This window comes from Anoplopoma fimbria, chromosome 9 (assembly GCF_027596085.1).
Source record: "Anoplopoma fimbria isolate UVic2021 breed Golden Eagle Sablefish chromosome 9, Afim_UVic_2022, whole genome shotgun sequence".
Taxonomy (NCBI): Eukaryota; Metazoa; Chordata; class Actinopteri; order Perciformes; family Anoplopomatidae; genus Anoplopoma; species Anoplopoma fimbria.
This window is the reverse complement of record NC_072457.1, coordinates 6,936,684-6,956,198: the sequence shown is the minus strand read 5'-3', so window position 1 is coordinate 6,956,198 and position 19,515 is coordinate 6,936,684. Positions and strand designations below refer to the sequence as shown.

General features: G+C 41.5%; 1 protein-coding gene across 1 annotated transcript in view; it reads left to right on the top strand.

Annotated features, from left to right (window-relative positions):
• The window catches only part of myo15ab (myosin XVAb), a 44,820-nt gene that overhangs the window by 4,728 nt on the left and 20,577 nt on the right, over positions 1 to 19,515 (top strand). Inside the window, 35 exon segments of the mRNA XM_054604186.1 lie at positions 78 to 197; positions 290 to 607; positions 848 to 1,045; positions 1,162 to 1,394; positions 2,199 to 2,592; positions 2,853 to 2,935; positions 3,410 to 3,473; positions 3,615 to 3,724; positions 4,562 to 4,636; positions 4,836 to 4,926; positions 5,046 to 5,051; positions 5,147 to 5,250; positions 6,118 to 6,181; positions 6,566 to 6,679; positions 7,746 to 7,907; positions 8,053 to 8,166; positions 8,256 to 8,314; positions 8,629 to 8,752; positions 8,869 to 8,964; positions 10,452 to 10,583; positions 11,256 to 11,381; positions 11,574 to 11,651; positions 12,078 to 12,217; positions 13,722 to 13,767; positions 13,881 to 14,005; positions 14,222 to 14,339; positions 14,442 to 14,617; positions 15,462 to 15,546; positions 15,656 to 15,688; positions 15,821 to 15,902; positions 16,793 to 16,923; positions 17,196 to 17,291; positions 17,794 to 17,922; positions 18,037 to 18,143; positions 18,312 to 18,490. Coding sequence (XP_054460161.1) covers positions 78 to 197; positions 290 to 607; positions 848 to 1,045; positions 1,162 to 1,394; positions 2,199 to 2,592; positions 2,853 to 2,935; positions 3,410 to 3,473; positions 3,615 to 3,724; positions 4,562 to 4,636; positions 4,836 to 4,926; positions 5,046 to 5,051; positions 5,147 to 5,250; positions 6,118 to 6,181; positions 6,566 to 6,679; positions 7,746 to 7,907; positions 8,053 to 8,166; positions 8,256 to 8,314; positions 8,629 to 8,752; positions 8,869 to 8,964; positions 10,452 to 10,583; positions 11,256 to 11,381; positions 11,574 to 11,651; positions 12,078 to 12,217; positions 13,722 to 13,767; positions 13,881 to 14,005; positions 14,222 to 14,339; positions 14,442 to 14,617; positions 15,462 to 15,546; positions 15,656 to 15,688; positions 15,821 to 15,902; positions 16,793 to 16,923; positions 17,196 to 17,291; positions 17,794 to 17,922; positions 18,037 to 18,143; positions 18,312 to 18,490 — 4,312 coding nt within the window.

The following is a 19,515-nucleotide window of genomic DNA, read 5'->3' as shown; positions in this document are numbered from 1 at the left end:
GTTTATCCATGGAGCAACAACAATTGTTTTATTACAGTTGTACTCTCCTGTATTTCTCTCCCCTACCACCCACACAGGACCCACGTATCCCACAAAAGCCCATGTCTCCTAACCTTTCAGGAGCCCTTCAGAACCAGAATGTCAGAACTGCTTCATATACTCTCCCCGATGGCTCCATTATAGACCCGAGACAGCAAGTAATGTTGTTTTCCTTTCTTCTCTTTCTCAAATATTGTTAACAGTGTATTAGTTAAAGCAAATTAATATCTTTCTGTCTCTGCTCATTCAGCAATCCATTTCCCCAAACCTTGCCAAGGCGCTAAGCAACCCAGCTCTGCGCGCGGCCTCCTATTCTCTCCCTGATGGTACCATTGTGATTGACCCCAGGAAACCAAAGTCCCCGAACCTTTCAGCAGCACTACTGAATCCTTACCTGAAAAGTGCATCTTACACCCTGCCCGATGGTACAATCATCATTGATCCACGGAAACCTGTCTCTCCGAACCTCTCCGGCGCCCTTCAAAACTCTGCACTGCGGAACGCCTCCTTCACGCTACCAGAAGGGGTCCATGACCCCAATAGACCCATTTCACCAAACCTCGCTCAGGTTAGCTATGGGTTAAGACTCTTTTGTTTTGTATGTTTTCCCTTACTTTCACACTACCTGTTACTTTGTGTGTGTTAGTTGATCTGTTAGACTTTTCTCTCGTTTCATCTGTAGCGAGACTTGAAATAGTTTCCACAAATTTACTTAGACCTTGTTTTGTTAATAATTGTTAATCAAATCTGCTAAGTTGCTGCTTTAACTCTACTGACGATTAATGGAATTGCACTTGTTTAACATCAGGCCCTCAGTAACCCAGCATTGAGAGGAGCTTCATACACCCTCCCAGATGGAACTATTATAGTGGACCCGAGGAAACCAAAGAGCCCCAACCTGGCAGCCGCCCTGCAGAATCCTTATCTAAAGGGTCTGTCCCTCACCCTGCCTGATGGAACCATCATCATTGACCCACGAAAACCAGTTGGCCCTAACCTGTCTAGAGTGGGTACCTGTTAAATGTTTTTTCATGAACCCAGGGGAAATCAATCATAGCATTTTTATCATAACAGACTTTAGAATTATTAAGGGAATTAACTACCTGGTGTCTTGCTCTTTAGGCTCTTTTGAATGACAACCTTCGTCATGCATCATACCGTCTTCCTGATGGCTCCCTGGTTATCCCTGGCCAGAAGCCCAACCTTTCAGCTGCTCTGAGGCAAAACCAGGCACTTCGGTCTGCAGGTCTCTATCATCTCACAGAAAACTCTGTACTGTCAGGCGCACCCAAACCCACCCCTCCCAATCTTGCCTCTGCTCTGCGGAATGACGAACTCCGTGATGTCAAATACAGGTGGGGATCTATACTAAAAATAGAAAATAATGACCAGATTGGCTTGTCCAGGTGTTGAGAGCCTCAAGCTAGGCATTATCTTTTTACCAATGGAATACTAAATACTTGCCTTTTTTATTTCCAAGAACTATGGAACAACTCAACTCAGAAACTAACCTAAGAACTAAAAGTTTACTTTTGTATTCTTGTTGGTGCACCTGAAGAACTGTGTGGATCAGGCCAACACGACCTTCTTGTTAAGTCACTCTTTTCTTTCATCACTGCTCTCTCTCTGGTTAACTCCCTACATCTCTAAAATCTCTTTATCATGCTCTTTTTTCAGAAAAGAAAAAGTCGGAACAACAAAGCTTAATGTTGTTTTTATTATTAATAAACATCAAGATATACTCGTTCCTCATCCTAATATCAGTGCTAGAGTTTTAACAGTCTTTGTTTTATGAATGAAGCCGTAGACAAGTAGTACTCAAGTTCCAGAGGAGTTTCTCTTTTTACCAGTCAGCGACATTCAGCTATGTAAAACTGTCTGAATCATCATAAAGTACTGACCCCAGAGCTGGGACTTCTTTTGCACCTTTATCTATTGTACAGGAACAAAATGTAGTCCCTGATTCTTCCGGTCGAAAAAATGTAAATACTTCCTCACTTCTTCAAAGGTACTAGGTCTCCTTGGAAAGTTCCAATGTGTTGAAATTAATTTATTTATATCACAATAACAAAATTACTCTAAATGTCTCAGTCTTGTCAATGTTGTACAACCCATTGTTACATGTTCTTAATTGAAGTGAAGCGTTCCTTCTTTCACAGGCTGCCTGATGGCTCTTTTCTCACACGCCGGTTCCACGTCCCGAGACTGTCCGAAGCCGTCCAAAACCAGCAGCTTCGCTATGCCTCATACACGGTGCCAACAGGCCTGCAGGGTGAGGATAATCGCTATGCTGTGGTTCCGCCCTATGGGCCGCGCTCAGGACACTGGGCCAGAAATGCCCGAGGTGGAGGGGAAGGAGGGGAAGATGTTTGGGCAGCAGAGAGGGTTTTACCACATGGGACGGTCCAGAATCTGTCAAAGTGGTCCATGTACAGAGAAGACGGGGTGTTAGAGGGATATTCACCATCACCTCAACTGGTGGACGGACTGCTCCAGGACACAAAATGGACTCCTGACAGAGATAGAGTACCTGGTCAAAGCTGGTATGACAAGGTAGCTACATTTATGATTTTTTATTATAAAAGTTGATTTATATTATTAGTGAAATGTAGACATTTTTCAAGCAATAACTGTGTTAAAGTGTAAAACATAGAAGCTGGCTGGCCCACAAAATTGTTACAAAACAGACTATTTACTATAATTTCTGCATCAGCTAATCACAACATCCCTCAAGCTTTGACGAAGTTGCATGCCAGTGTTGGACGAATTGCATACCATTCTGTGTGTGTGTGTGTGTGTGTGTTTGTGTCCAGATCTACTCTATCCTAAGCATGCCCACAACAGGCCACAGGGCGAAAAGCTGGGCGGAGGGAATGGAGGACATGACACAGTTGCCGTAAGCATAATCCAGTATTAACAAACAGCCTCGCAGTCATTCATGTCACACACTTACAAGCATTTTTTGCTCCAGCGTAGAGCAGCACAGCTCATTTCAATGCACGTCGTTTCAGTTTCTTCTAGCAACTATTCACAGTGTGTTTATTCGTGTGCCTTTAGGCTTTGAAAATCCTTGAAAACTTTTTGAGCTCAGAAATAAATCCATAGCATTCAGTATTTTATTCACACGCAACAGCAAAAAAAATCATCTCTTTTTATCCGGAGGACTCCCCTGCAGTAGATGGTTGTGTAATTTCAAAAGCAGTTTGAGAGAAATAATTCAAGAATTATGTCTTTTCACACTGCCAAGGAGAAACTCTCTCTGATTTTGTCTTGAATATCATTGCAAAGTAATTAATGTCTGATGTCAAATGAATGTGTGCATCCTGCTGCAGTGTGACAACACGTGACCGTACGTGTGTTTTAATTTCAGTGATCTGAATGAGACCACAGTTCTGATGAACCTGAAGAAGCGCTTCGACCAGGAACTTGCATATGTATGCTTCATTTCTAATATGCTAATATGCATTTCTAACTAGAAAACTCATATCATCAAATGTCATGGACGTCGCCTGCTACATCCACTCATCCGCTCTCTTTCCTGTCCGTTTTCTGTCTTTCTGTCTCCTTCCACACAGACCTACATAGGCAGCATCCTGGTGTCCGTGAATCCCTACAAGTTGCTCAACATTTATGGCACCGACATGGTGCTTCAGTATGAAGGCCGCGGCCTGAGTGACAACCCTCCGTAAGACCCGGGAGTGTGTGTGTGTGTGTGTGTGTGTGTGTGTGTGTGTGTGTGTGTGTGTGTGTGTGTGTGTGTGTGTGTGTGTGTGTGTGTGTGTGTGTGTGTGTGTGTGTGTGTGTGTGTGTGTGTGTGTGTGTGTGTGTGTGTGTGTGTGTGTTTAGACCTGGGAAATTAGCAAGGGGGTTATGTTTTCAGTCTGATTTGTCTGTCTATGTGTTGTTCAGCAGAAAAACATGTTGAGCACATTTCTATGAAATCTTTAATTAGGCCACTGACCAAAGAACAAGGGATTTTTGAATCAGAGTTTTGTTTTTTTAAGATTTCAACATTGCAATATAAGACTTATTTTAATATTTTCACTATTTTTCAGTTGATAATAAAATACAATATCGATCCATGATTTCCTATTACTATATGTATTTTATAACATATCTAGGTCCAACTCTTTAATTAACGTATTTAGCTCTCTGAGGGCTTTTCTTGTTTACAACAGAATACACCAACAAAACTCTCAAACCTTTAACTGTGACCTTTGAGTCTGTGAGTCCCTGTGTGTGTTTGTATGGTTGTACTACATCTGTCTACATGTGTTGTAAGCCGTGCTCTGAGATGCAGTATGACGGTAAATAGAGGTGTAAATGCCAGCACGCTCAGGTGTTAGCAAGAGGCTCCTATTACTCTGCTGTTGGTTGGTTGCCAAGGGAGAGTTTGGTTATGGATTTCACTACCACTTCATATCTCACAGACACACACAAGCACAAAGACAGCCATGCACATACAAACAATGAGAATACCAATCATGTTTCATCATTAAAAATATGTTTTGTTGTGTTGCAGTCATCTTTTTGCCATTGCTAATCTCTCATATACCACCATGATGGATGCCAAAAAGGACCAGTGTATTGTGATCAGGTATGAAAAGTTTAAAAAAAAAAATTAAATTTGCGCTTCAATTCAAAAAGCAGGACTTGGACAATACATTAAAACTTAATGCTGTCTTTTAAACAACTTTTAAACTTTTATTACTGTGTTCACAATGTGTAAAATCATCTTCATGCGTGATGAAGAAAACGTGTAAGAGACTCATGTTAACAGTTTTTTGTTATTACAGCGGAGAAAGTGGGTCAGGAAAGACTGAAGCTACTAAACTGATCCTGCGTTACTTGACAGCCATACATCACAAATGCAACATCACACAACAGGTAGATAAACACAGTATCTATCAGGACATGCATGGTCACAAATATAGTCCATACTGTGGTCATTTAAGCTAACACTGTTATTGCTTTGCTTTCTTATCCACCTGTCCATCTCCCATCAGATAGAGGTAAAGTATTCCTCTGCTTGTTTTTGCTGTAATTACAACCGCCATCCCTTATGAAGGTAGCCATGGTAACATGTCTCTCTGTGGTGATTGGTCAGATCCTGGAGGCCACACCCCTGTTGGAGTCTTTTGGGAATGCCAAAACTGTGCGCAATGACAACTCTTCACGCTTTGGCAAATACACACGGATCTACATGGAGGAGTGAGTAGTTACAACTTCTACCAATGTGGTCTGGAACTGAGTAAAGGTCAGCCGCTGTTTCAAGTTTTTAGAAAAGTATAGAATCTAAGTAATATTGAAGCAAGGAATTTGGTCACATATAGAAATACACATTCAAACCAAATCCAGCTTGGTCATCATTAGCCCCACTGAGCTTCAAAAACTATAGGAAGTTTATTTGAACAAGACAATGCTACGTTTGGAAGTAGACTGATTTTCCATAGAAACATTGTTTTATGTTTTGCACCAATGCAAGATGTGATTTGGAAAAAATTAAGATATCCCTCCTATGGAGTAGAGCAGACGGCATATTGAACATAGGGCTAAAAAGAAAAATGTTTAATCCAGGAAATGTGTAATTATGCAATCGGATTTTGATTTGATTTAATCCCATTATACCAGACTACAATTGATTGTTGCTATAGCAATGTGTTACCATAATTAGTGTATGACATGGCTTAGAATCAAACAATATTTCCATTAATATTCGATGAAACATTTGTATACAACAAGAGTACATATTGGCTGTAGCTTCTCTGGGATAAACACGAGCACTTTTAAACCTAACAATCAGCATGTTTTTTAACTCTGAAAAGGCATCTGGTCACACATGTCACACATACACACACACACACACACACACACACACACACACACACACACACACACACACACACACACACACACAGAGAGGGCTTAGTGGAGAATATGCTAACAGGTTGCAGTGACAGTTCGAGGAGTAGTTGATCTTCTGCTAGACCAGAGAAGATCCAAGGACATTACACATGTATGACCTGTTACTTAACTCAGACTTATTGAGTGTGTGTGTGTGTGTGTGTCATTTACAAGGGGTGTAATCAGCGGTGCCATAACGTCTCAGTACCTGTTGGAGAAGTCTCGCATTGTCTTTCAGGTGAAAAACACACACATGGACTCAAACACACACACACACACACACACACACACACACACACACACACACACACACACACACACACACACACACACACACACACACACACTCAGCAGGTCAGGTGGAGTCTTCTTACCAATGAGTCATTGTGAGAAAGAGGAGATTGTAGAGGAAGACGGCAAGAGAGGTGTCACACAGCGCATACTGCTCATCAGTCATCCATCCATTCGTCTTTTCTACAGCATTGTTTCAATTTCACTAAATCTACCACCACAGATATAAATTGTAGAGCTCTCCTAATTCTGTATGCAGAAATGTCCACATGATATTTGATTTATGTATGCAGTGTGTGTGTGTGTGTGTTTGTGTGTTTTTCATCCACAGGCCAAATCGGAGAGGAACTATCACATCTTCTATGAGATGTTGGCAGGTCTTCCTCCTCATGAGAAGCGCTCACTGTATCTGCAGGAAGCTGAGACTTACTACTATCTGAATCAGGTGCTCAGCAAAAAACAAAACACACACACACGCAGACACACACCTTGATATAAGGAGTGGTCACTGTAATCAATTTCGCAGTCACATTAACAAATGAGGTGTCAATTTTCTGAAAATGTCACATTTATTTAACAAAGTGATTAATGGCACGAAAGTTCACTTTTTTTTATTGTCATTTACACATCACCTTATATTTTCTTGAATAGGTAAACCAGACATTTTCAACGGGTATACTTTTGATAAGTAACAACTTTTTTTCATGCATGTGTTATTGAAAACACATACACATGTTAAATACTTTATAATTTAGACCAAATAAATGCATTACGCAGGGTTAACAGGTTATATCAGTCTTTTGATTCCTCTAATCAGTAAAACAAACAGAATGAACGCCAGCCTTTCATACTGGATTGAATGTTATAGGTAGGATGCAATATTCAAAACAATACAAACATTCATGCTCCCTCAGGTGGCTCAAAGGTCCCTGTTCCTGCATACCTAGTTGCCATCATTGAGCCAGTTTACTCTCTTGGATTTCTGTGTCCCACATCATGTAATATGATGAAACACAAAGCAACATGTCGCGTGCCAAAGCTGATTAAAGACCCTTGACTAATTGCACCGTCATTGGTGGTGGTTACAACTACAAGCACATGGTGCTTATTTATTTTTTTTAAACAGCAATGTAACACCAGACTGAAAAGTGAAATGTCCACTGCCCTCTTTGGCTAAATGTGCGGTCAGAAGTGTGCACAATTGCACCAGTGACCACGCCCAGCCGTGATGTCACAGTGTACTGACACACCCTGTGGCACACTTCTACATCGTAGAAGTTGAACCCCCAGAGGTCTGCAAAAACAAGACTTTCAGCTGCTGATAACTTTCTCCGTAATTAGAGCGGTGATTAAACAGGCTAAGGGTAAGTGTCTTGTTGTTGATAACAGTGTGTGTGTGTGTGTGTGTGTGTGTGTGTGTGTGTGTGTGTGTGTGTGTGTGTGTGTGTGTGTGTGTGTGTGTGTGTGATGTGTGTGTGTGTGTGTGTGTGTGTGTGTGTACGTGAGTGCAGGGAGGGGATTGTACCATAGAGGGAAAGGACGACGGGGAGGACTTCAGGCGTCTGCTGAGTGCCATGGACATCCTGTGCTTCACCCCAGAGGAGCAAACCAGCATCTACAGACTGCTGTCCTCTGTCCTTCATCTGGGGAACGTGTACTTCCAGCCACACCAGGTCGCTCTGCCACACACACACACACACACAATAGGCATCATAAATGCATTTAATTTCACGGCTGGATGATAATGATGATGTTGATAGATGACGGTGGTAACAAATGTGTGTTTGCCTCCGTACGCGTGGGTGTTTGTCCCTGCAGGCTGAAGGTCAGGAGGTCGCGTCGGTGGTGAGCGCTCAGGAGATCAGGGTGGTGGCTGAGCTGCTGCAGGTCTCACCTGAAGGCCTGCAGAAGTCCGTCACCTTCAAACTGACAGTGAGCAGAACACTAGACTGCAGATATAAGTAATTATATCATAACTGGAGAGCTGTTGTCAGATAACAGATGTGTGTTTGGTCCCTCAGGATACAGTGAGGGAGAAGATCTTCACCCCGCTCACAGTGGAGAGTGCTGTGGATGCCAGGTGAGTGATTCTGAATATAGTATCTGTTAAATGAAATACTACATACTTCTGCATGGAGTGACCTGAAATAAAAGCGTATCTGACAGTCTTATTTGAGGCTTATTAATGTCCTCATTTAAATAAAATTAAAAAAACATACCAGGAGACGACTCAGAGGGAATGAAGCGCCTTTGATATTCTCATCCAATCTTTGGTGGAGGCATGCGAGGACAAAGGACGTCAGTGCTGGGGGAGAGATTTTTCAGATGTCCTCTGTTTCCATAGGAACCGGGTTTTCTGTTTCCATAGAAACCTTATTGTGTGTTTTTTCATAGAGATGCCGTTGCCAAGATCCTCTACTCGCTGCTGTTTAGTTGGCTGACAGAGCGCATCAACGGACGCGTCTACCCTCGCAACGAAGCCCTCTCCATCTCCATATTGGACATCTATGGATTTGAGGTCAAGCTGAGGAATGACCTCGCTCTATAATGTAACAGCGCTGATGCGTCTGATCTGACCCGTGTTAACTCATCTCCCCCCGCTCCCCCATTGTCTCCTCTCTCTTTACCCTCCAGGAGCTACAGGTGAACAGTTTTGAGCAGCTGTGCATCAACTACGCCAATGAAACTTTGCAGTTCTTCTTTAACAGGGTCATCTTCCAGGAGGAGCAGGTCAGGGAAACTACAAGTTCATATTTTCATAAATACATTTGTATTCTCCCAGTGAGGATGGATTTGCATATTTGCGTGTCAAAAGACATCTAGTTTAAAAGCAGACTTAATGCGGTTGAAAAGTATGAAGGAAAAGCATAAACGACAGCTCTGTATAATAAGGCCCTAGCTGCACATTGCAATATAAACATTCAGTGTGTTCACATGCAGTTTAGTAATTGAGTTACAGTCCACCTTCTACAGTAACTGGATTTTTTAAAAACTCTATGTGTACAAGAACTCAAGAGGTAAACCTGATTTCCCACGATAGATTACTCTTGAGGAAAGCTGGTTTCTTGGCTATATATTCGCATAATCATTTTAAAAGGAAAAGATGGTTTAAAGTATCAATGCATCCTCGCTTTCACAACAAATTTTATTCAAAGTCTGACTGAAACTAAAACTTAGAAAAGTATCCTGCACTGGCGTAAGGTAGTCATGACGGGACCAGTGCAGGACAAAAATACCAAAGAAAAATAAAAATATATTAATTTAGGTCCACATGTACACTACTATATTATTGTTAACATAGATTTTTCCATTCATTTGGGCTTTTGTCCACACCCAATTGGCATTTTAGGTCACTGAAAATGGAGCTTTTATAAAACTTTGGTCAGGGTCAAGATTCTCATAAACTCTGTTGAAACAACAGCTAAAAACTTCTCAATTAAATTTTGCATTGTTTTAACAAAATATTGACATCTTTTGGCCTCCAAAACACCAAATGAATGCTTACTGGGTTGATAAGTGTACATCTGATCCCTTAAATTACATTACAGTCATTTAGCAGACGCTTTTATCCAAAGCAACTTACAGTCAGTAGTATATTCCATATCATTCACCCATTCACACACTGATGACAGGCTACCATGCAAGGTGCCAGCATCAGACTCTAACTAACATTCATGCATTCATTCAACATCCAGTCCACACCGATGGCAAGCCTTCGGGAGCAGTTAAGTGTCTTGACACATCGACTGCCGAAGCCGGGTATTGAACCACTGACCCTCTGATTGGAGAACTACCTTGCTCTCCACTACACCACAGCTGCCCCTGAGAGATCTGAACCTAACATCACTTAATTTTTTTGTAAAGGTCAAAGAAAAGCTGATAATGTAGAGTGGAAATATTATTGTATAAACAGCCTTGTTTGTTACGTGACTCATTTTAAAAAACGCTCTCATAAACCCACAAGGTCATTCAATCTCACAAACTTTAGTTGACGCAGCACGATTCAGCTGAAGTGGAAAGTGGAATCAGTTAGAAGAGTTTCATCCTCACCGACCTGATGAACTCTTGTGCTGTGTGTTTGTGCTGTGTGTGTGTGTGTGTGTGTGTGTGTGTGTGTGTGTGTGTGTGTGTGTGTGTGTGTGTGTGTGTGTGTGTGTGTGTGTGTGTGTGTGTGTGTGTGTGTGTGTGTGTGTGTGTGTGTGTGTGTGTGTGTGTAGGAGGAGTACATGCGGGAGCAGATCAAGTGGCAGCAGCAGCCCTTCAGCCACAACCAGGCCTGTCTCGACCTCATCGCCGCTAAGCCTCATGGGATACTGCGCATACTGGACGACCAGTGCGGTTTCCCTCAGGTACATCCACACTTGTCGAACTAAATTCTTAATTTCCAAAGTTATAGGAACTCATGGAAAATGATAACAACCACAGCAAGGGGGGTTAGGAATAATATTGAGTAATACAAACTGTAATTAATTAAAGACAAATGATTAAATGCTCCATTGAAAAACTTGTTCTCTACATGCACAGTCACCCATCTTGTGCCGCATGTGTCCTTAAAATGAAGTTAAATTAGGTTACAAGAAACTTTTGAAATCCTACATTATTTAGGTGTATTGTGAAAAAGAGCCGACAATAACACGATTCGAATATTTAATACCTCAGTTTTGAAAAAGAAATTGAGTTAAAAAAGAAAACGTCTCACTTATTGGGTTTCTCATAAACCAGGAGTCTTTGTGTATTGTAGCCGGTTCAGATCAATAAAAAAACGATTCCTCATGCTCACCTAATTGCCTACCTGCCATTATCATTGTTCCTGGGGCTCGTAATGTAAGAAGCTGACTGAGCTCGTGAGATAAACGTATTATGAAATTTCTCTGATGTCCCGAGTGAAACATGAACACGCTGCTACACGAGAAACCGACTGAGGCAATCTGCTGAAAACACACACAGGCGACACGTCTTTGTGCTGTAGAGATTTAGTTTCCATGGCTCAATAACCATTTACCGTCTACAATCATCGCTAGGCAACAGACCACACCTTCCTTCAGAAGTGCCACTATCACCATGGAAACAACCCGCTCTATGCCAGGCCAAAGATGCCACTGCCAGAGTTCACCCTGAAACACTTTGCTGGGAAAGTCACGTACCAGGTACACTGCTTTCTTTCTTTCTGTCTTTCTTTCTTTATCTTTCTGTCTTTCTTTTAACAAAAATGATTTGATAAACTTTTCTCTTTTTCTCAGTTTCTATTTAACTTAAAGTTGTTTTACTAAAGAATAGGAAAAGCAAACATTCCTGGTTTGAATTTGGTTCTCACTTTTTCCTATTGATTTTTTCTGCAGGTGCACAAATTCTTGGATAAGAACTTCGACATGGTCCGCCAGGATGTTTTAGACCTCTTCATCCAGAGCAAGAACAAAGTGAGATGTTCATTTAAATGTTTTTCTCATAACTTACTCTCTTATTGACCCAACATTTACAGTATTCCCCATTCTTTATTCCACGAGGCATCTTCAATTACATTTGAAATATGATGATTGTTACTCATCATCTTGTGTTGTGGTGGTGCGGCACAATATATATATTTTTTTACTTTCCTGTTAAGAAATATCTAACAGCCCATTTAGTAATTATTGTTTTGAGTTGGGAATGTATTTAAGTTGACATTAAGTTGACCTAGTGCTAAATACTTTACTCATCTGCTGTTCAAAACTCATCACATTCACATTCAATACACATACCAACTACAGATATTACCAACCTTTTATATGATTTGATACTCAAGATTTACTCTTCACGCTTTGGTTTACCTCTTTCTCTTCTGCATTGTGTGTGTGTGTATACAGATGGTATCCAGCCTCTTCTTAAAGCATTCAGAGTCTGCGTCTAACGTGCGGCGCAGCAGCGCGGCTCGCCGTCATCAGGCCAACACGGTCGGCTCAAAGTTCCAGAGCAGCCTGCAGGAGCTGCTGGAGAAGATGGAAAGGTTTGAGTGAAACATTTAATCTTTAGGACAATAAGGAAACCTCTGACACACCTTCATAACATCAGTGGAAAAAAATGTGTATTGTGTTCGAAACTGCTCCCTATTTGCCACTAATTAATGCAATAATTCCCTTCCTTCGACTCATTTGAATGTCCAAATTTTAAGTGTAAAATGTATCTGATGTAACTGAACACTTTGATCCTAGGAAGGCAGAAAAGTAAAATATACTCATGTTACATTGCAGTGGCGTCGGCAGGATTATGCTTCACAGTACGCACAAGAACCGTCCACTTATAGGCTGCCTTCAACGTCCAGATTCCCTCGAGCGTACAAACGCAGTTTACTCAGCGTGCAAGAGAGGGACATTGATTCTTTTCTTTTTTTTTTTGATTCAACGTATTTCAAAGCCAACATGACTGGAAAACATCACCAGCCAGCTAAATAATTAGCTACTATAAGCCAGAAGCGCCTTAAGGCCCGGAGGCTACAAGCTTTTTTTTAAATCCCTTCACAATATGCCACGGCAACTTTAATTCAGCACCCCCGTCAATGGACAGCAACAAATACTAAAAGGAGTGCCCTCTTTATCAGCAGAGAGAATATTAAACTGTATACTGTAACTGAATAGTCAGCATCTACATTAATTTTAATTAAAAAAAAATATGTATTTGGACCTTAGTTCCTTGGCTAATGTTCCAAGAGTCCACATTGTCTATAAATTGTGGTGTTAAGTCTAGCTAAGACTAAGCTAAGACTTCATTTAAAAAAGATGTATGTTATCATTTTCCCAAATTCACAATGTTTTTATCTCACGAAATATTCTGCTTCAATCCATGTTTTTTACCGTTTAGCTTTACAAAAAAAATTCACTGCTGGGGCTTCAGCCTCGGGAAGCGTGCACAAGGTGACTAGCCAACTTTCGCCATTAAACCCAAAAGCAGCGGATTCTCTCATCCAGCAACATCATCATAAACACAGTTAGGCAGTAAAAACAAAATGCAACACACGCTGCGTCCAGGATAACGGCTGCCGGCGCCACTGCGAGGTACTGCTGGATATAGAGAGTGGTTATGATGTGGGAAGTAGTGAAAGAAGGAGTGACACATACTGTATTAAGGCCTTGTGCCTAAATAGAAAATGAGTCCTGAAAAATGTGTTGCACCCTGCTGCACCAATATACTACAGTGATTAGAGATCAGTGCTGGCATCGTATAAGCCTCAGTGTGTGTCAGTGTTTGTAGGAGCCATCTATCTCGGGAAAAGGAATTTTGTTTGCCTGATTTGAGCTCAGTCACGTCTCTTATAGATGAAAAAACAGAGGCCTCAGGGGATCTGTTAATATGTAGCTTCAACTGTAAAACCATGCCGTGCTCCACTGATTTATTACATTGCAGCTTTTCCTCTCAGTTGGAAAAGTTGCAAAGCGCTGGACTAATGTATGAAGCCTTTATAAAAAATCATACTTTCATTTATCCATCCGTTCGTTCTCATCTATCTGTGACAGGTGTAACCCTTATTTTGTGCGATGCATCAAGCCAAACCATCATAAGGTATATTTGCAAGTTGGATGATGTGTGCAGGTTTGCAGTGTTTTTTTCATTTTGATTAATCTGTAACATACAGCTCATTGTGTATTCATGTGTATGTTTATGTTCGTGTGCAGGAGCCAGGAGGGTTTGACATGGAGCTGGTCAACACTCAGCTGCATTACTCTGGCATCATGGAGACCATCCTTATCAGGAAGGAGGGTTATCCAATCAGAATGCACTTTCACCGCTTCCTAACAAGGTTGGTTACCTAGCAAGTTGCCATTTAACTACCAAAACTCAAAATCATAAACAGCCTCACACTGGGTAGATTCTCAGTCAATAATAAGTTTTGCCTTCACACAGTCAGTTACAGTAAAACACATGTTGCAGCTTTGGATCTCACTGAGTCTCATTCACATTTACTCCAGAATTCATATTGGATTGTCATTTTAAATGTATGCGTGGTAAAACACAGGTACAAAGCCCTGCTCTGCCTGACGGATCCTCCACCAGCAGACGGAGAAAACTGTGTCCACATGCTCCACAGGCTCGGTCCGGTCAAGAACGGCTCGTATCAGCTGGGTGTCAGCAAGGTGAGCTCTCTCTGTAACATACACATGTACAACATAAGGTCAAATAAATCAAACATAAGAAATAAATACTGTGATACTGACATCTGTGTGTGTGTGTGTTAGATTTTCCTGAAAGAGGAGCTGTATCAGCTGTTGGAGGGGAAGCGTGACCGCCTGCTCAACATCGCCGCCATGACGCTGCAGAGATACACTCGAGCATGTTTCATCCGAAAGAATTTTGCCAAGCTGCAGCGACGTGTGATCCTGTTTGAAACTCGCTGCAGAGGCTACCTGGCCAGGTAATGCTCACCTGAAGTCAACATCCACTTACATTCAATAGAACATGAGAAAAATAACCTCGCCCCCTCATAGCATACGTTTAGGCTGCACAGAGTGGTGGACAGCTTGAATAAAGAAGGTTTTTTATTATCGTATTATTATTGTTTTATTTGATTATCATTGCAAAGTTTTTCCCATTACATGTAGAAATAAAGAAAAAAACTTTTAAACTTTTTAAATACATCCTTGGTTCCAGAGCTCAGTTTGAAAGCCACTAGTTTCATCAGTCTCCTCCTGGAAGTCGAGCCTCTAAAGCGCAAGCTGTCTTTAACGGGCAGTACCCAGTCCTGATTCAAGCTGGGGTTTCTGTCTTCAGCTAGGCAATTTAGACTTTAGTGTTTGGTTTCAGAGAGCCAAATAGGTCAAAGCTTATCACAGACAACCTGCTTCTTTTTGTCTTTCATCTGAGCAGACAGGGTTTAGAGGATTCAGGCCGTGCTCGTCCGTCAACGGTGATAGATTTCTCCCTCACTGCCACTCTGACAATTTATTTGAATGGGTAAAAATGAACTTACTCGCTCAATGAGGACACTAAAATTGCAATAAAAGCAAGGTCAGACATTTTGAGTCCGTAATGATACTTCAGGTCACTGAAGTATCATTGCTGGTCACGCTTTGATGAATTTAGGGAAATTACCCATCATGCACATGAACTACAACTAACTCTATAAGTGCCATTAATACAAATGTTCACAAATGGTGCTGTCTGTTCTAATTGAAGTGACTGACATTGTAATAAAAGACGTCTTTATCTGTCTCTCTATCAATAATCCATCTTCCATTGTTATCCCTTTTCCTGAACAGAAAGAAGTTTGCTCTGAGGAGGAAGTACCTCATCAGGCTCCGCTCCACCGTGCTGCTCATCGTCAACCGCCAGCGTTACATGAGGGTATGCACGCTGTGTCTCTGACAATTTCAGTATTTGTGGGTTTTTTTTAAAAACATTCTTAAAAACATGAACAAATGTGTGAAGTGTGATGCTGTTGTCTTTCTGTCAGACAGTGGTGGAGCCTGCAAGGAAGGCAGAGGAGGTGAGTGAGGGTGTGAAATGAGGTGAAAGTGTCCGAGACGGAGCAGACGCACACTTTGAGAAACAGGTGAAGACGTAGCATCGGTGTGTAATATAAATGTTGAATGTGTGTGTGTGTTTGTGATGTGTGTAGGATCGCATCAACAGAGAGGTGGTGAATGTGACGACGCTGCTGATCCCTGCTGAGCTGGCAGTTCTGCTACAGGCGGCCTCAGGTGCACACACACACACACACACACACACACACACACACACACACACACACACACACACTTTTAAACTCTCTCTCAGACCGGGACCCTCAAGTGTAGCGCACTTTCATGCATGTATGCATAATGTTTGCGTATATGCACGCAGGGTAATCTTGCTGTTGTATATTGCTATCTGGCCTTCCAAAAATATTAGCTATTATATCAGCATTTCCTCTGAGCTCGACCCAAAATGTTCTCTTTTTACTGCAGTGTGTTCTTAGCAGAACACACCCGCATTTTTACTGCCAGATATCCGCGATTTGTATACAGAAGGAACCGCAACGGACTTCTGGAGTTCTTACCCGTTTATCTTAAAAATCTTTCTTGCTTGGATAAAAAACTGACAGCTCAAAACTTTAGTGTACTGACAGGTTCTGTCATAAAGATCAGAATGATCAAGCATCATAGCAACAGCCTTGACAACGACAAAGAAAATCAAATTGATTGATGGACCAGTATCCTCTAGCAGACCATAGACTCTATAGACAAATCAGTGTTGAATTCAGCGTTGTTTATGTTTTTATAAGTATTTTCTATAGACAAATCAGTGTAGAATTCAGCGTTGTTTATGTTTTTATAACGTGTTTTCGTCGGGACTTGGGACACCCAGCTTGAAATTCAAGGACAAACCAGGACATGGTCACTATCACTTACATACGTGTATATACATATCTATATCTATCTATATCTATATAGATATATAGATATAGATATATGTATGTATATGAACACTGATCTGCAATTGGTCGGTGTCATGAAATAATGTGTGTGTGTGTGTGTGTGTGTGTGTGTGTGTGTGTGTGTGTGTGTGTGTGTGTGTGTGTGTGTGTGTGTGTGTGTGTGTGTGTGTGCAGGTGGTGGAGAGCTGCATTCTGACTGCCTGGCGGTGGTCCAGGCTCCAAAGGTTCAGGTTGACCCCCAGCTGACCCTGCCCCTGGATATCAACAACTACCTCATGACACACTACATCCGAGCCATATTTAGGGTAAGCACACACACACACACACACACACACACACACACACACACACACACACACACACACACACACACACAGAAAACACACACACAGTAAACACACACACACATCTACACGTAAATAAATTGACCTTGGTAAACTTGATTGGACCGAGGACAGTGTTGCTGCAGAGCTCCATCCATGTAACTACGTTTACAGTCACAGTGTATAATCAATTGTAATCACTGTGTGTGTTTGTTTTTGTGTGTTTTTATTATGTGTGTGTGCGTGTGTTATAGGAGCCAATGTTTGGGATGCTGACAGCCCCGCTGGAGAGTTCACTGATTCGAATGGAGGAGGAGCTTAAACAAGGAGCTCTGAACGTTTTCATTCTGGTACATGTTGCATTCACATGCTACTGGGAAACTCCAGAATCCAGGATCTTGAAGTCAGCTGCTTATCAGATTTATGTTAGGAAATCACACCACACAGACAAATGAACATGTCCTGAAGCTTAAACTCAGCATTCTAAAATACATGATAAGCCATTTGGGATTGTATGTCTGTATGACACAACTAACAAACTTGTAATGTGTGCAGAAGTATTTTTTTCATATTTCATTGGTTTAAACCTCTTAGAAACTTTGGTAGTAATATTTTTGGTGGCCTTCCTGTGAAATGTTCAAATCTTAACCTTACATACACATCGTAACCATGTGTACAGTACTGTTCATACTTCAACACATCAAAAAATCAATGATTCTGACTATTCTCTCAGTAACATATATCCACATATTTTAAGCAGCGAGGGCCTCTGAGAAAGCTTTGTAACCTCTTTATGTGTAATTTGACTTCTGAGGTTACAGTGTGTGTTTTAAATGCCTTTGCTTTTGATAGATACTAAGATTTATGGGTGACCCAAACTTGAATGGGGCTCAGGAGAATCTGTTTGGGAATTACATCATCCAGAGAGGACTTTCCAATCCGAGCCTCCGAGATGAGATCCTCGCTCAGGTAGCCAATCAGGTGAGGCCCATCTCATTCTCCTAGCCACTGGAGAAGAAATTAATGCCCAAAACAAGACAGAATCTTTCACTATTGTTGCACATTATCTGTCTACTGTCTCCTCTCCTCCATCAGGTGTGGAGGAATCCTAACATTTTGAACTCAGAGCGTGGTTGGCTCCTCCTGTCCTCCTGTCTCTCTGCCTTCCTGCCCTCTCAAAGGCTGGCCAAGTTCCTGCTGAAGTAAGAAACACCATCAAACAGTGAAATATGTTTACCGTACATGGAAACGGCTACGCAATAGTTACACAGTACATTTATGACCTTGTATTCTGTGCTCTTTGTACATGATTTCCCTACCTGTTTGCCAGTTTTCATCTCTCTTTGTCCTCGTCGTCGTTGTTGTTGTAGGTTTGTGTCTGACTACGGGCCAGAGGGCTATGATTGTGTGTGTCAGCACCGTCTGCTTCAAGCTCTGCAGCGGCTGAATGTCGGGCCGGAGTATGTCCGGACGTACCCACCCTGTCTGCTGGAGTGGACCGCCAATCGCAAGAGAGCTCACACCGTTCTGCACATACACTGTTTCGACGGTGAGAAAACACTCACGTCACGTTTAGCCAAGAGGGGAATTTAACTGGTTTTATATTCAGATCTAGTTGTAAATTTCAGATGGAGGAGATCACTTTACACAACAGTTTGTGGTGAAGTGCCCTTGAGAAAAGCACTGCACCACCATCTGCATCCCTAGTAAAGAAAAAACTGATTAAATAAAATGGATAAAATGTAATTAAACAGAGCTGTAAATGTGTTGATAATTCAGAAACAGGATGCTTGTGTGTAACTTCCTGCTCTCCTGCAACAGAGATTGTTTTATTTGAATATGCTTTTTCATTGCGTTTGTCTAAAGAAATGTTTTTTTTTTTCCTTGAATGAATTAGTGTTATGTCTAAATCAAAGGCTGCAACACTGCAAAACACCTAAATATGCAGATAATTATATAAACAGACCAGCAATATGTGTCAATGTCAAAGTAATGTTTATTACGAATTTCAAACCTATTGTTTTTGACTCCCTCTCGTTGACGCAACCTTATACCTTTCTGTTAGAGTTTATTTTTTTCACCTGAGCTCAGTCAGTGTGTGCACTATCCATCACGGAAGAGTTATCTGTCTCTCATTTCCTCCTCTCATCCAGCTAATCTGTCCTCTGGCCTTTTGGCAAGCCTACTGAGGATTAGACTACACCTGATAGCCAATTTAGTTCTCTGGCTTTGTTTGTGTCTGTTTGTTGATGCTGGTGTCTGTGTAAATCTGCATAGGCAGAAAGGGGAGAGTGCTACTCTGTTTGAGTGATACAGTAGAGGAACTATTTCATAACCTGATGGAAACGGCTCTTAAAGGGAAATTTCTACCGAGGTTGAAGAAACAGACAGAAGTACAAGTACGAGAGCAAAGAAATGTACTGCTGTAGACGAGGGGCAGCAGCAAAACCTATCAAACAATCAATATCAGTTTACGTATACGCTATAGTTAGAATATTCTCACAGCTTTAATTTGTTGTCAGACAGCCCTTCTCCTACAGGGAACTGAAGCTGTTATCTAAGCTTTCTTCAAAG